At 41.1% G+C, this 15,995-nt stretch overlaps 1 protein-coding gene across 1 annotated transcript in view; it reads right to left on the minus strand.

Annotated features, from left to right (window-relative positions):
* GATB (glutamyl-tRNA amidotransferase subunit B) overlaps positions 1-15,387 on the minus strand; it is a 97,117-nt gene extending 81,730 nt beyond the window's left edge. Inside the window, exons 1-2 of the mRNA XM_059373773.1 lie at positions 15,181-15,387; positions 12,890-13,040 (exon numbers count right to left, since the gene is read on the minus strand). Coding sequence (XP_059229756.1) covers positions 12,890-13,040; positions 15,181-15,356 — 327 coding nt within the window. The 5' untranslated portion in view covers positions 15,357-15,387. The remainder of the gene's footprint in view (positions 1-12,889; positions 13,041-15,180) is intronic.
* Between the last annotated feature and the right edge of the window lie 608 nt (positions 15,388-15,995).

A 15,995-nucleotide genomic window follows, 5' to 3' on the forward strand; every position in this document is an offset into this window, starting at 1 on the left:
CTCTTATCTATAAATTAAAAGGACTAAATTGAATAATTTTCAGGATCTCTTCCTACTCCAGTCTCATAATGTTTATAACTTTAAGAAGCTAACAAGCTTCATACCACTCATGTATTTTATATTGCAGGACAGGTCTCTGTGCAGAACCTTGTTATTTACATTAACAACTGATAGTCAGGCTTTCTGGGCTAGAGCAGATGGGAAGTAATGATTAAGAAGTGGAAAATGAACAAAAAGGGGTTCCTTGAGTCAAATATACTGACAGTAGCTTTAAAAAAGTGAGAGGCAGATGACTGTAATAACAAAGAAAAAGTCTGTCATAGGAAACCTAAAAAGAATGGCTGTATTTAGCCTTTTACTGTAGGATCAGATGGTTTTAACCCACTGAGCCCCCCAGGCACCCTGGATCAGATGGTTTCACACACCTCAACAACCTCTGAAGGCACCATCATGTGACAGCACTGAGCAATAATTGACACTGTTAATAACCCTTGAGTTATCAAGAAAAAGTTGGCTTATATGTTCGATATACCCTATGTGAAAGTGGGAAAGTATAAAATGCATTTTAGGAAGATTCCCCTCTTGATCTCAGTGTTGTAAGTTTGAACCCCACAATGGGTGCAGAGATTACCAAAGAAATAAACTTTAAGGGGTGCCTGAGTGTTGCCATCAGTCAAGCAACCGACTCTTGGTTTCGGCTCAGGTTGTGATCTCAGAGTTGTGAGGCTGAGCCTTATGGTTCAACATGGAATCTGTTGAGGACCCTCTCCCTCTCCTTCTGCTCCTCCCTCCCACTCGCCGGCTTGCGCTCTCTCTCAAATAATTAAATCTTGGAAAGATTCCCATAAAGAGGTTAAAAAAATATCACAAGGGTTTTCAACACCTAGAACAATCTTTCATATGGACTTCTGGTGTATGTGTGTGTAAGTGTATGCAATTATCCAGAGAAATATTTATTAAGGGTATTATATACATGTTGTATGTAAGGTCCTGTCAAGTGGCCCAAGACATATGCATAAACTACTTTTTAGAGACTTATAATCAAACACAAAACCCCTATAAATGGGGCGCCTGCGTGGCTCTGTCAGTTAAGCATCTGCCTTTGGCTCAGGTCATGATCCCAGCGTCCTGGGACTGAGCTCTCTGCTCAGCCAGGAGTCGGTTTCTCCCTCTCCCTGCTCTTGTGCTCTTGCTTTCTCTCTCTTTCTGTCTTTCTCTCCCTCTCAAAAAAATAAAATCTTTAAAAAATCCTCATGAACAATATACACAAAAGGAAGGTCAATTTATGAAACAAATATATATTGATACAAAGTAGATGTGTTAATATTAACATGGTCAGATTTCTGTGGGGAATACTGCAGGCAAGACTGCTACAGAGGTGAGGGAGGTAAAAACAATTGGAAAGAGGGAGGCTTTCGAGAATCCATGGAAAGCTGGGAAACAATCCATGATAGAGAAGGAGTCAAATGCTTCCCGTGTGAGGGGAGGGGAGGTCATGTTGCCTGCTGACATGTATGTCCCTTATCATCTTGAGTCATCTGAGTTCAAGGAACAGCCAGTTAATGACATCAGAAGGCAAGCCTGGGCCATCAGAAGAGTTTAAGAGCTGAGAGGGAAGCTTTCCACATTTGTGTGTATGAGCTCACAGACACACCACTTCCATAGGGACAAAGGTCACAGGGAGAAACTCCTCACCTCTGGAACCCTCTACTTTACAAAGGAATGAAGGAAAACCACCAGTGACTTGGAGAATGACTGGCAAGATTAAAGTCTGAGAATACAATGTAATTATAAGTTATACAGATTACATTAAAGCAAATCACTGAAATGGAAAAAAATTTTAATAGAAAACTGTCACATTGTGTCTTCATAGTCAAATAACTGAACATCATCTAGTGTGAATGGACAGAGAGGTAAATATAGATCTGATTATAAATGTATGCATTTAAACACTTCCCTAATGCAGTGTTCTTGAATTTCGATTTTGCTTAGAAGTTTTCAGCAACAAAAAACTTTTATAATTACATTTAGAATTAAGAGGTAGGAAAGCACTTCAGCCTAATGCTCTCGAGAACTAGTCAAGTATTTCTAAATCTATTAGGGTCCTTCAAAACAAAAGTTACTAGCAGTATCTGCTATGTTCAGAGAGCTAGGTTACTGACAGCTAACTTTAAATAAATATGTCAAAAGAAATCTATAAATTAAGTTAAGCTCACATTATCATTTCTTTAAGGGGCAAGATCCCTTGCGGTACAAATTGCATACCTGTTCAAATATGAATCTCTAGTATAAAGCCTGGTCTCTCCATTGTTTGTTGGTTTCCAGGGGGCAGGCATCACATTAGATTCATTCATAGCATATTTTTCCACCTCTTCATGCCCCTTCTTCTTGCTATGAAGAGTGATACAGTTAACCCTTGAACAACATAGGTTTGTACTGTGCAGGTCCACTTTTATGCAGATTTTTTTTTTTTTTGGTACAAGAAGGAAAGTATTATAAATGTATTTTCTTTTCCTTATAATTTTCTTAATGTTTTCTTTTCTATAAGCTTTATTATAAAAATATAGCATATAATATATATAACCTACAAAATATGTGTTAATTGACTATTTATGTTACTAGAATGGCTTCTGGTCAACAGTGGGCTGTTAGTAGATATTTTGGGGGGAGTCAAAATTATATGTGGATTTTCGACTGTGTGCCTCTAACCCCTTCATTGTTCAGGGGTCAACTGTACGTACTCTTGTGCATAAAAGAAAGTCTTGTAAAATGTGGTAAAATCAACGTTCCAGTTTTCATTCCATAGCTTCCTGACCCAACTCGAAACATCTTTGATATTGTAAAACTTTAAATGCTTTTTTAGACAGACCAAGCATAAGAAAAGAGGAAAATATTCTTGCATACGTGCATGGAAAAGAGCTTTAATAACCCTTTCCCCAGTTCTGGAAACAATAGACATTCATAGTGACGAGGGGGTTCTGTGTTATGGACAGATAAGAGCTTTCAAACAAGCAAAACAAGAGCGGAGTCACTACTTTCTAATTAACCTAATTGTGGTGCAGCCTGATTATCAGAAGTAGTTATCTCCCGGCCAGAGCGAGCAACCTACCAGCTGGCATCAGTCGTGGCAACGATGCCCTCCTCCCTTTCTCCTGCATAGGGACTGACACCAGGAGGGACAAGCATTTCAAATAAAGAGAGAGAGAGAGAGACAAAGAGAGAGAGAGTGTGTGTGTGTGTGTGTATGAGACCAAGCAGGTTTGCACATGCATAAATTTCCAACAAACTTGATGAAATCTCACCATTACTAGAAACATTAGCAAATTATGAAACATGCAGATTTGTAAATTTTGACATATTGTCAAACAAGTATGTTTTCTTTCCTACTCTTCTTCCCATTTTGTGACTCATGTACAAAGTACTGTAAGTAGAGAAATTAGAATGACACTGATAAATTGGAAATAAATTCTAAGCAGATAACCTAAGATTCCATCTAAATTCTACAGACATCATTTTTTACAATTATTTAATTGTAAATAGTTATGTGATAAATCAAGGAAGATTCCATGCCAGTGTAAGAGGTTTTACTAGGTCAAAGTAATGAGCGAGGCTGAATCCCTGCTAATAAAAACAAAGAATGCTATCCTTAGTTTAGCTGTAATCCTGCCTATAAGCAAGAAAATGGGCTGACTGACCTTTTCAGTCTGAAGATTTATGATGGGATTTCATAGAATTCTAAAACTAAAGGTAAAATAAGAAGATAAAATGCCTGTGGTCCTAAGAAACATTCAGAAGGGTCATCAATCAGATGCAGGTGGGGTTGTAACCACTCATCAAAAATAGCAGCCTTGGGGCGCCTGGGTGGCTCAGTGGGTTGGGCCGCTGCCTTTGGCTCAGGTCATGATCTCAGGGTCCTGGGATCGAGTCCCGCATCGGGCTCTCTGCTCAGCAGGGAGTCTGCTTCCTCCTCTCTCTCTGCCTGCCTCTCTGCCTACTTGTGATCTCTCTCTGTCAAATAAATAAATAAAATCTTAAAAAAAAAATAGCAGCCTAAGTGATACAGAGCTGGGGGTATAGACACACTGGGGGTGGAAGGGAGAAAGGGGATGAGAACAAGTATTCATCTATACACACATTATATAAACATACAAATTTATAAACACACACACACACACACACACAGCGCCAAACTCAAAAGCGAGAAAGGAAATCTGGGGCCTGTGGCAGTAGAGGAGCTCAAAGCCATGTATCATCCCAAGGTAACTGTAAGAGATGGGCTGGCAAAGGGATTACGAGTACGAACCTGGAAGCCAGACTACTGGGTCTGTATCCAGCTCCTCCACTTAGTTTCCAACCGGGATGATGACAAGAACATCCTGATACAGTCAACATGAGATTAAAATAAATCAACACTAGGAGCACCTGGGTGGCTCAGTCAGTTAGGTGTCTGCCTTTGGCTCAGGTCATGATCCTAAGATCCTGGGATTTAGTCCCACATCAGGCTCCCTGCTCAGTGGGCAGTCTGCTTCTCCATCGCCCTCTTTTCCCGCTGGCACTTGCTTTTCTCTCTCATGCTCAGTCTCCTTCTCTCTCTCAAATAAATAAATTAATTAAATATTTTAAAAATAAATAAAATAAGTCAATGCCTAGAACAGTGCCTGCCACATAGCAAGCACTCAGTATATGTTTGTTGATTTTACCACTATCATTATTGTTAACCAGGCTGAGAGGACACCAGACATTGGCAATTTAAGGCCCCCCAGGAACAAAAGTTGAGGCTATGAGACAACAGGGGCCGGAAGCTGGGAAGCACAAAATCCGGGTCCAGTCAAAAATTCTTCTGCCACCAACTGGAGGAGGTGAGAGGGAGGAGTATGACCCGCCTCGAGCCCAAGGTGAAAGGGGAGTCTTGAGAAATCAGAGCCCCTTGCCCTGTACCTGGCTTGGGTGTAGGGCTTGAATGTTGGCACTATCTGAGCTGAGTGAGAGTAACATAAAAATGGTTCATTTATTAAAGTCCAACAGGCCCTGTTAGAGGCTGCCATGAATTCGTCCCACAGACAGACCACCACAATCCAGAATAGGGTCTTCAGCTGGAAAAATCATACTGAGTACTGAGCAGAATACATAAGAACAAATCCACACCTAGACATGCCCTGGTTAAAGCTATCAGAGAGAGAAAATCAGATTACTTACAAAGGATGCAGACTTCTCATCAGCAATAATAGAGGCCTGAGGACAATGGAATCATGTCTTCAGGATGCTGAGGCGAAATAACTGTCAGCTTAGAATTCTGTACTATCCTTCAAGAGCTAGAAACGATTGGAGGCACAGAAAAGCTAAGAGAGTGCATCACCCAGAATGAGGGATATTGACTCAGGCGAGAAAGAGCTCGAAAAAGGAGAGATGTCAGAAACAGTGTTTGCTAAGAAAAAAACAAAAAAACCAGATGGGAGGTTCCTCAGCCTTCCACAACCCAGCCTAAAAAGATGCCTTTACCCATGGGCTGGAGGGACACATCTTCTCTGAGATTACAGAGGAAAAACTGTCTTTCTCCCAGAGCCCTGAGGATACCTCTTGTTTTCTCAGGAACCTGACTCCATCAATAATCTCCTCTTCTTCATGTTACTCCTTTAAGGCTAACTTTCGATTGCTTAACTTTTATTGCAGGCAGGTATTCTGAAATAATTTACAATGAAAACCAGCAGTTCCTGCCACCCTCACCTGCCAGCCCTGTTCCCTGGCAGCAACTATCTCCAGATCTTTGAGCTGTCCTGTCATATTTATCTTCCTATTTTTAAGTAATATGCAGTGCCGGGGGACCTTTGGAAAATCCATCACCTGCTGGCCAAGGCTGCTGGCCATTTGCCATGTGACAATCCTTCCTTAATCGGGGTGGGGGTGGGGTGGGGAGTTGAGAGCTGTCCCAACGACAGCATTCTTGTTTTAGGACACAGAACACCAAGACTTGGCCCAGTCCATTCCCAGGAGACAATTTAAAGAAGTCATAAGACAATATATTTTGCAAAATTTTTTCTACCTTACTCTGTCTCATAAGAATTTACCCATACTTGCTACTGTATTCTATTTCTATTCAAGAATAAAATACAACATCCTTAAGTGCAACCCCATGGTAAGGTAAATAACATTAAAGTCTACAAAGTCAACTCGTAGGTAGGTCACTTCACCCCCATAGAAGCAGGTACTCTGACTACACGTATGAATAATCTAGAATGTGCAGGAGCCTATTCCTCCTAAGAGCATGGTGCCGGCGGGAGTTGTGGAGGGGTGGTGTGGGGAGTCCTTCACTATTAGGACTTTGGGAACAAAGTCTTAGCAGAGAAGGCTGAGAAAACAATAGAGGTAATACTTGATTACTTAATATTACCTTTACATAAGATTTTTAAAAACTTCATTGAAAACCTTTTGACTAATAATTTATCTCTTGAGAGTTCTAAATCTTTCACTCATTGTCTTACTTTTAAAAATTAAAACAAGGGGAGCCTGGGTGGCTCAGAGGGTTAAAGCCTCTACCTTTGGCTCGGGTCATGATCTCAGGGTCCTGGGATGGAGCCCCACGTCAGGCTCTCTGCTCAGTGGGGAGCCTGCTTCCTCCTCTCTCTCTCTGCCTGCCTCTCTGCCTACTTGTGATCTCTGTCAAATAAACAAATAAAATCTTAAAACAAATTAAAACAAAACAAAACAACCAACCAACTTCGGGCCTGAAAAGGAGAAGGAGGCCTCCCCTAATCTGTGGCCAAAAATGTTCCTAGAGCACATTCTTACATTACTTTTTTCTGTCCATTATGTCAATGTAGAATATAACTTCTGATAACGGCAGATGAGAATTTATTCTTTTATTTCCCAATATCCTAGTTAAGTCAGAGTTGGTTCTTCTACTATTATTATTAAGTAAATAAGTTTCTCTGCTGAGCTGTTAAGTATACTCTGATTACATTTCCTTCATCGAACATTTTGTTTTTCTGGAGTTGGTGTGGCTTCATTTCATCATTTGCTTCATATTTTAATACCTATTGCTTATTATTCTCAAAGACGCCAGTGTATATGTAAAATCTTGTCCCTACACAAACATTAGGTATCTGCTATTTCCACTACCCTACACTTTTTTTTCTTGAAACCGCTCTGTTTTGGAGCCATCCACCCTCTTTTCCCACCAGATTCCCTGGGCCCGTTGCAGACCTGGCAATCTGGAACCTCTCTGTCACTCCAGCAGATTCTGATGATAGTGAAAGGCCAATTTTCTGAGAACCCGACTATCTGAAAATAGCATTATTCTACTGTCACACTTAATTTATAGTGCTGGATACAGACTTCTAAATTAGAATCTTTTTTTTTTTTCCTCCTAAGATTTTTAAGGCACTCTTTTCTTCTCTTCCAGCTTTAAGTGCTGCTTTTTAAGAAGTCCAGTGACTTTCTGATTCCCAGTCCTTTGCATGTGACCTCTCTTTTCTTCTTTGTTCCAGTATCTTATCTCTATCCCTGGCATTCCTACACTTCATGATCACATGCCCTTATGGGAGACTATTTTTATTCCTTACACTGGGTCCTTGGCAAGCCCTTCCCATTTGGAGATGCAGGTCCTTCAGTTCTGGAAAATTAATCTGTGTTGTTTGATAGCTTCCTCTCTTCTGTCTTCTGGAAGTCCCATGAATCAGATGTTGTACATCCCACACCGAGTCTCTAATTTTCTTATTTTATCTCCTACTGTCCAATTCACAGTATATGTGTTACACTTCCTGGAAGATTTTCTTGACTTTATTGTCTAACGCTCGTGGATTTCCTTTTTTTTTTTTTTTTGCTATCATAATTTTAATTTCTTTTTTTTTTTATAATTTTAATTTCTGAGAGCCTTTTGTTCTGATTCTTTATTTTTAAAAGGTAGTATCTCAACGATGCCACTACCTTCTCTTTTCTGAGAATATTTATAAAAGCTTTTATTTTTAAAGTATTCTTATACCCCTGTGCATTATCTGTTACTTCTTATTTTTTTTTTTAGTCTTTTTATTTTGGACCCTGTCCATTATGTTGGAGAACTTCCTCAAAGGTCTAGTGATTTTTGGCCATTGGTTTCTATTTTGAAGTAAGGTACTCAAATGCTGATTAAAAGGTCTATGTAATATCCAGGGCTTGTTGACTGATGGCCTGAATTCCAGGACAATCAGGTAGCCAGGCAGTTTGTTTGTTTGTTTGTTTGTTTGTTTGCTTTTAGAGACCACCTCCCCCCCCCAGGTGTCAGTATCTGAAGTTCTTCCCTCCAGCGACACGTAATCTCCAAACAAATCCCTGCAGATTCCTGCTTGGAGGTCATTTGAGCTCCTCCAACAGGGTGGAGAAAAGCACTGGGCAGGCCCTCCAGGCTCGGCAGTGCAGACACCCTCTGACACCAGTGCCTTTGCTCTGCCTGAGGTCCCCAGGGGGAGTGTGCCACCAGTTCATTTCTCTCCAAACTACAGATTCCTATCGGAGTGGGGCAGAGGCAGAGGGTCAAGGAGGGGACCTGAAGTCTAACTGCTCTGCATCCAGACTCTGAATTAATCCCTTGTTTCTACCTCCCTGGCCTTCTGCAAAACCTAAGGATCCCATATCCAGCCCCTTTCTGGGGCTATGCAGGGCATGACATCTCATTTCTCACTAGTGGCTCTTTCTATAGGTTTTCTGTCCCTTTATAGTTAACGCTGCTCTGCTAAGTCAGCACTCTTCCATCTACCATCTCTCATGCACTCTGCTCTCCCATTCTCTTTTAATTTCTGAGAGCCTTTTGTTCTGATTCTTTATTTTTAAAAGGTAGTATCTCAACGATGCCACTACCTTCTCTTTTCTGAGAATATTTATAAAAGCTTTATAATATTTTAATAGTTTTGTAACTATTAAATTCTTTTACTACAATTTCAGTGGGGTTTCTTTGGGGTAGTGAGAAAGACATTAAAATACACACGTTCAAGCTCTTTAAATGTCTTTAACTCCCCTGCGTCATTGGTTCCTCATCAGTATTTTTAAAAACTTTATTTTATTGCAGTAAGAACACCTGCCATGAGATTTCCCTTCTTTACACATTTTTAGTGTATATTTTACTGTTGACTGTAAGTAATAGGTATTTAAGCATTCTCAGATCTCTCCAATATTAAGTAAAATGGGACTAATAAAAATGTTCCTCTTGGGGTGCCTGGGTGGCTCAGGGGGCTAAAGCCTCTGCCTTCAGCTCAGGTCATGATCTCAGGGTCCTGGGATCGAGCCCCGCATCGGGCTCTCTGCTCAGCGGGGAGCCTGCTTTCTCCTCTCTCTCTCTGCCTGCCTCTCTGCTTACCTGTGATCTCTCCCTGTCAAATAAATAAATAAAATCTTTTTAAAAAATGTTCCTCTTGATTCCATGTCTCCTTTCACCTCCTGCATTCACTTTTTCCTTCAGAGCCCACCCTCCTAAAACAGTTGCCCACACTCTCTAACCCCTCTGTAAGCTCCCTGTATCTCTCTCTCTACTACCATGTACCCTCTACTCCCATTACTCCACTGAAGCTGTTCTTTCAAAGGACAAGGGACAGTCCTGTTGATAAATGCAATAGTCCCATCCTCACCTTACTTGACCTCTCAGGAACATCTGACACCCTATACTCCCTCTTCTCAAAACACTCCCTTTGTTGGACTTGCTGACCCTGTACTGTCCTCACCTCTTCTTACCTCCTTGCACATGGGGTTATACTGGTACAGACTATACCTGCCATGCCAGCCTCACCTCTTCCCATGCCATACTCAAGTTCTATGCTACCATGCACGGAACGTCCTTCAGTTCCTAGAGCATGCCATGTCCTGTTTCTCCTCTGGTCATCATACATCCTCTCCCTACCCCCCCCCCCGGTTTTTTTTTTTTTTTTTTTTTAAGATTTTATTTGTTTATTTGAGAGAGAGCAGGAGAGGGGAGAAGGCCAGAGGGAGAAGCAGACTTCCCATGGAGCTGGGAGCCTGATGCGGGACTCGATCCTGGGACTCTGGGATCATGACCTGAGCCGAAGGCAGTTGCTTAATCAGCTGAGCCACCCAGGTGCCCCATCCTATTCATTATTTGGCCGATTATGCAAATTCTGTCTATGTGTTGGATGCCCTCCGATGTGCTCCTCAAGCAACTATTCTGTATTCCCACTCCCAGTATGTTTGTTAAAAGGTACTGCGAGTACCTGCTTACTTGTCCATGCTTCATGAGGACAAGAGTCTTGTCTATTTTTTATCTTGTTCAAAGGTGTGTCACTAGAGCTTGTATGATGGCTAGTAAACGGCAGGCATCCAGTAAGTGTCAGCTGAGTGAATGAAGACGCAGTCAAGAGGGTGAGAATCAAATGCCTACAGAAAGATACCCATTATCATAATTTCTCTTTAATGTGCCAGCAGAGCAAATGAATGTGATTTCCAGAAAAAGACTTTACACTATAACCTAAATTCTTTTGGCAGCCTTTTTCTATCTCCTTATCAGCATATCTGACAAATGGTCACCATTTTTTTGTACAAAAACAACCAAGATGCAAAGTCAGAAGACCACAGCACCAATACACCACCCAGAAGCTTAGAGAAGGGAAACAGTCTAAATGTTTCAATACATTTACATAGCTAAATCACAGGGTTTTCAAGTGCTATGGGAGTGACAATGTTTTATTCTGGTAATTTTGGTACAATTTGTTCACATACTAAATATAGGTCTTTTTTAAAAAAGATTTTATTTATTTACTTGTCAGAGAGAGAGTGAGAGAAAGAGCACACAGGGGGGTGGTAGGCAGAGGGAGAAGCAGGCTCCCTGCTGAGCAAAGAGCCTGGTATGGGTCTTGATCCCAGGACCCTGGGATCATGACCTGAACTGAAAGCAGACGATTAACTGACTAAGCCACCCAGGCGCCCCAAAACAGGTCTTTTCAAGACAGAAACATTTTAGAAGAAGAGGCAGATTAGCTCTGTCAAGAGAATAACCCAATAGGCTCCTTAAATCATGTGTGTGGTAAGCTCTGAAGAGAAAAAACAAATCCTAGCTCAAGCAAAACTGGATTTCTAGACTATGACTACCATTTTCATTAGTATTAGCCAAGCTCTCAATGCTCAAATGTCCCAAACACCTTCACTGTTTTTCCTATGCTTATTCACTATACTTATCACTGGGCAAGCACATTCTTTGAAGTCTTCCAAAGTATGTTGACATTTTAGTTGTTTTGAATTGTAATATTCAACCACACTTAGCCACAACTGAAGAACCTATTTATGGACAACATGCCTATCTGCAAATAGATCTATCTCCAAATGTGAGCTGTAATAAATACTTTGCTGGATACTATATTCCCAGCTGGAAAAATCCAGAAGAAACTCAGAGATTACATACAGTCTCTTGATAAAGAAGTAACATGTGGAAAAAAAAAAACGATTTGAACTCAGAAGGAAAAAAGGAGGTGTTGTGATGAATTGCTTTCCATTTCACTTGTCTGAATAGATATTACTCCATTTCTACTCTGTCTGCATCTCTGCCCAAAAAAGAACTCATGCATTTGTAATTGAAAAACTGTCCCCAAACAAAAATGATTTCTCCACAGATAGATACTCTAAGCCAGAGGGAGGGAGGGACAGACACCCCTTTATCTGTCTTTCCCCCAGAAAGACTCACAAACAAATCAAAGGTGACCCTGGATAGGGTTTGCAGGGATTGGGAGTCCTCCACAACAAAAAACACAGGTAAGAAGGAAGTTCCAAAATAGAGACACTGCCCCAATATAACCAAAGCCCTGGGTATGGCAGACACATTGGAGGCACTGCCCATCACCTTCTACTCTGGGCGACTCTGAGAAAAATTAATCTCTGCCTCTGCAAGCCTGCCGATGGCCAAATCAACCAGCTTTCACTTGTATTTAAAAGTTAGAGAGGATGGAAGTCACCCATGAAAGCTCCTCCTCCCCCTTCCGACCACCACCATCTATATAATTACCCCCAACGATGGCAGGAAATCCCACACCCAGTCGATGTTATATGGCCTGGACAGACTATGATTTATTTATTGCCACAAATATTCACATTGTTCCTTCCATCCTTTTCTTCAAAATCCAACCAACTATATGAAATTATATGATAGCAATCTTGCTGATAAGTACACTGGACCTAGTCATTCCTTGGGTTTAAGTAAAAATGAGCAGATAAATGAGCACTTAACTCAATGCATATTGTGGCTGATTTTTTTCTCTCCATTACTGACCACTTAATTTTCAATAATCCCAATCATTTCTGATCTGACACTGTAATATCATGCATCATGTGCTATTTCCTGTGGCTAGACTCCTCCTCCTTCATTTATCTGCCTAACTCCTCTCTGACTTCTCAGAGAGAAGTCAGACACTGTCTCTTTCAACAAGTTTTCCAATCATACCCAGACCTCAATTTCTCACAAGAATCCTTCTCTTACAGACTTAGGTGTCCCTCTTTGGATTCCAAAACCATGCCTATATATCACCTTCATGGCTGTAATCACCCAGTGTTCTATTTGCTTATAAGTAGACACTTAAAATATAAGACATTTCTCCCTACCTAGTCTTTAAACCCTTCAAAGGCAAGGACTGTCACTCATCTTCATGTTCTAGTTCATGGCACAGTGTCTGGTATTTTGTAGACATTTTAAAATGTGTGTGAAATGAGTGAATACATATATGAACAAATGGATGATGTTCAGACTTAGAAACAGATTACAGAGATGGGTTTTTAGAAAACATTTAGTTCATCCTACTTCACCCAAAATCCCTCAAACAAGTACTTTCTTAAGAGTTGTGCCAAGATGTGAAAACCACGAAATCAATATCTATGTCCAATAAAACAAACATTTTCTAACGAAAATATGATTAAATAAAAACCTTACCGGCAGAGTTCCAGGCAGAGATGCATCAAAGAAAGATACCAAAGAATTTGGAGGTGCTGCAAAGTGGACTCGAGATCCAGAGAAGAGTTTAGAGTTGGAAGAGATCTGGGCATGAATTTCCAAACCTACCACAGCTGCCCATTCATGTTCACTAAAAAGAAAGAATCATTAAGAAGTAGTTAGAGCCATCACTATGCATGAATTTCTACAACCCTAAACCACACATGTTAATTTGCTATTTGTTTTTAACTTATTAAGATTTTAGGTTCTTACATTTTAAAAGGTCATATTGTATCGATGACCTAATCAAAAGCAACTCATGATGAACATCTACAAGACCAGCAAAATAAAATTCATTTACAACACGGCATAGGAAGAGTTCAATGTATAAAGAGGAAGGTGATGAAGGAAAAATATGGCATTCTGAAACAATTTTAGAAATGGCTATCAGGTGACATCTGCTTAGGCTGACTCCAGGGAAAAGCACCATTTTCTAGATTAACTGTCCTTTATCAATTAATAACTCAGTAAATGAAAGCTTATCTTTTTTAAAAAAGATTTTATTTATTTATTTGACAGAGAAATCACAAGTAGGCAGAGAAGCAGGCAGAGAGAGAGAAGGAAGCAGGCTCCCCATTGAGCAGAGAGCACGATGTGGGGCTCGATCCCAGGAACCTGGGATCATGACCTGAGCTGAAGGCAGAGGCTTTAACCCACTGAGCCACCCAGGCAGCCCATGAAAGCTTCTCCTACAAACTTTTTTAGAATTAACATAAACATCATGCTTCTACTACCGGAGAAATAATTGTGAATAGTTGTATACCTCACTTAGAAAGGAAGGGGTATTCTCCATCAAGTTTGAACTCATTTTAAATAACAATGGCTTGCACATAAAATGATCAGAGTGACACAGATATAATAGATCGCCACTAAATCGTATCTTCCTGGAATTTGGGGCAAATGACAACATTAAACCATTAGATGTGGCTTTTTTTTTTTTTTTTTTTTTGGTCCCCCAAATCACTTTCAATTCCCTACAGTTTCAGTCTCCTCTGTTTATGCTTGATTGCTATCAAATCTAAGAAGTTGTTAAATGCTATAATAACATCTCCTACTCTGTTCCGTCTGTATGAACACACAGTTTTCTCTAGGTTTGTGTAAGCGTGCTTATTCCTTCTGAAACCATGTATCCTTGACAATGCCTGTTTACACACACTCCCTCTACACCTTGTTCCTATCTTGCTCTTCTCCCAAACAATTTTCTGTATTATCTAGATTTTTGCTTACATGTGCTGGGTTTTGTTCCAATTATTTCAACACATGAAGCTCTATATCTATAGTACTGTAAGAAGATTAATTCCTTCTTTTTTTTAAAGTTTGGAAGCGCCGCTGGCAATTGAGGGGAATTAAATGAAGAACTCATCAGAAATTCTGCATTCACTAAAACATTACTAGAAACTGTTTTTGCAGTTTTGTTACATGAAAGAAAAAAATACTTTCCATTTACAGTCTGACGATCCAATTTATGAAAGGAATAGAAGCTGAATGGTTCTGGACATTTTCCCTCTGTTGCTCCAATAGAAAAGCAAAAATAATGCCAACCTAACTATCTCAAAGGCTAAAGTGATTACTAAACACGTGCCTTCTGTTTCTGTATTTAAAAAGACAGTATTTAAGTCTTATAAAGTATAAACAGTTGTTGAGAGACTAACAAAATAAGCAAAACTCTCTAATCAGAGGGAAGATCTCTTGAATTGACTGCATCTTCCTAGGTCTAGAAACACGTACAACACGAAGCGCCGCCACAGACGTGTGGTGTTTTCTGAGTAATGACATTAAGCCACAACCACCCTGAGCTTGCAAGTAAAAGCTCCCTTTCTGGTTTTAGAACACTGCTGTCCCACAGTAGCGCTAAATAAATGTCAGCTAAATAAGATCCCGCCTCTGGTTTCACCGACCCCTCTTCTAGTGCCATTAGTATGGTTACTGAATCCACTCTTTTGCGTGTGCAGTTTTACATTCAAGAAAAAGATCTGCGATTTTATACTCGAGAATTCCCCCATATATGCCTACTGTTCGAAGAGAGTTTTACGTGCAGAGTAAGGAGCTGATAGAGGGCTAGTTTTGTGCTTTCGTTTAGGTTTCAGGGCTGAAAGTTATAGCCCAACTTCCCCCTGCTCCCCGCTCATCAAAACTTCGAGACGTAAGCTGTGCTGTAGTGGCTTTCACCTCCCCAGTCCCGCAGTTCCACCTCACGCTTAAATGGGCAGTAATGCTATAAAGTAATATACCCTTTCCTTGACTTCTGGGAGGTGATGAGGGGCTGCTGAGCCACGGAGGTCTGTCCCCTTTTCCTGCTGGACGTGAACCCAATCGCAGCCCCTCTTCCGTGGCGAGAACCGCCGTCAATGCAGGCTAAAAGCCAACGCCTTCCAAGACACCACCAGCGCAGCATGGGCGCCGCCATTGCCCCTCCTGGCTCCTGGTCAGGTGATACAGTCTCCTTCTTCCGCAAGGCTCTCTGGGAAGCGTAGTTCTAAAAAACGAAGAAAACGCTTTTGGCTCACACCGGAAGACTACCATTCCCGGTGAGCATTGCGACTCCAGGGCTGCCGGAACCCTGGCCGAGAGGGGAGGGAAGGAGAAATAGAGGAGAGAGTGGGAGGGCTTCTGGGTCGGGAGGTGTGACTCCTCCTAGCGGGGATTTGGGGAGGTTTGTGGCGGGGCGAGTTTGAGAGAGAGCAGGTGGTGCGGAGATCCAAAACTAAGAAATCTGGCCGGGACTTTACACCTCGGTTAACGTTTACAGCTGAAGTCAGTGAACTTGACATCCGAGCCTCCAAATCCGCAGTTATTTTCTCTGTTTTCCCTGCCAGTTCACACGCTAATCTGTGCATTAATGCAACAAATACTTACTTGCATGCCTACTTTATGCCAGGCACAGTTCTTAGGTACTGACGAGTGAGCCAGCCGTCTATGGCCACTGTTCTCGTAGAATGTAAGCCTTGTTGGGAGAGGAGACATACAGAAAAGTTACAAAAATAGGACACTTTCATGTAGGTGGTAAGTGCTGTATTTAAACAGAAGTGCTTGGAGACAAACAGAG

This window comes from Mustela nigripes, chromosome 1 (genome assembly GCF_022355385.1).
Source record: "Mustela nigripes isolate SB6536 chromosome 1, MUSNIG.SB6536, whole genome shotgun sequence".
In the NCBI taxonomy this organism is placed as follows: Eukaryota; Metazoa; Chordata; class Mammalia; order Carnivora; family Mustelidae; genus Mustela; species Mustela nigripes.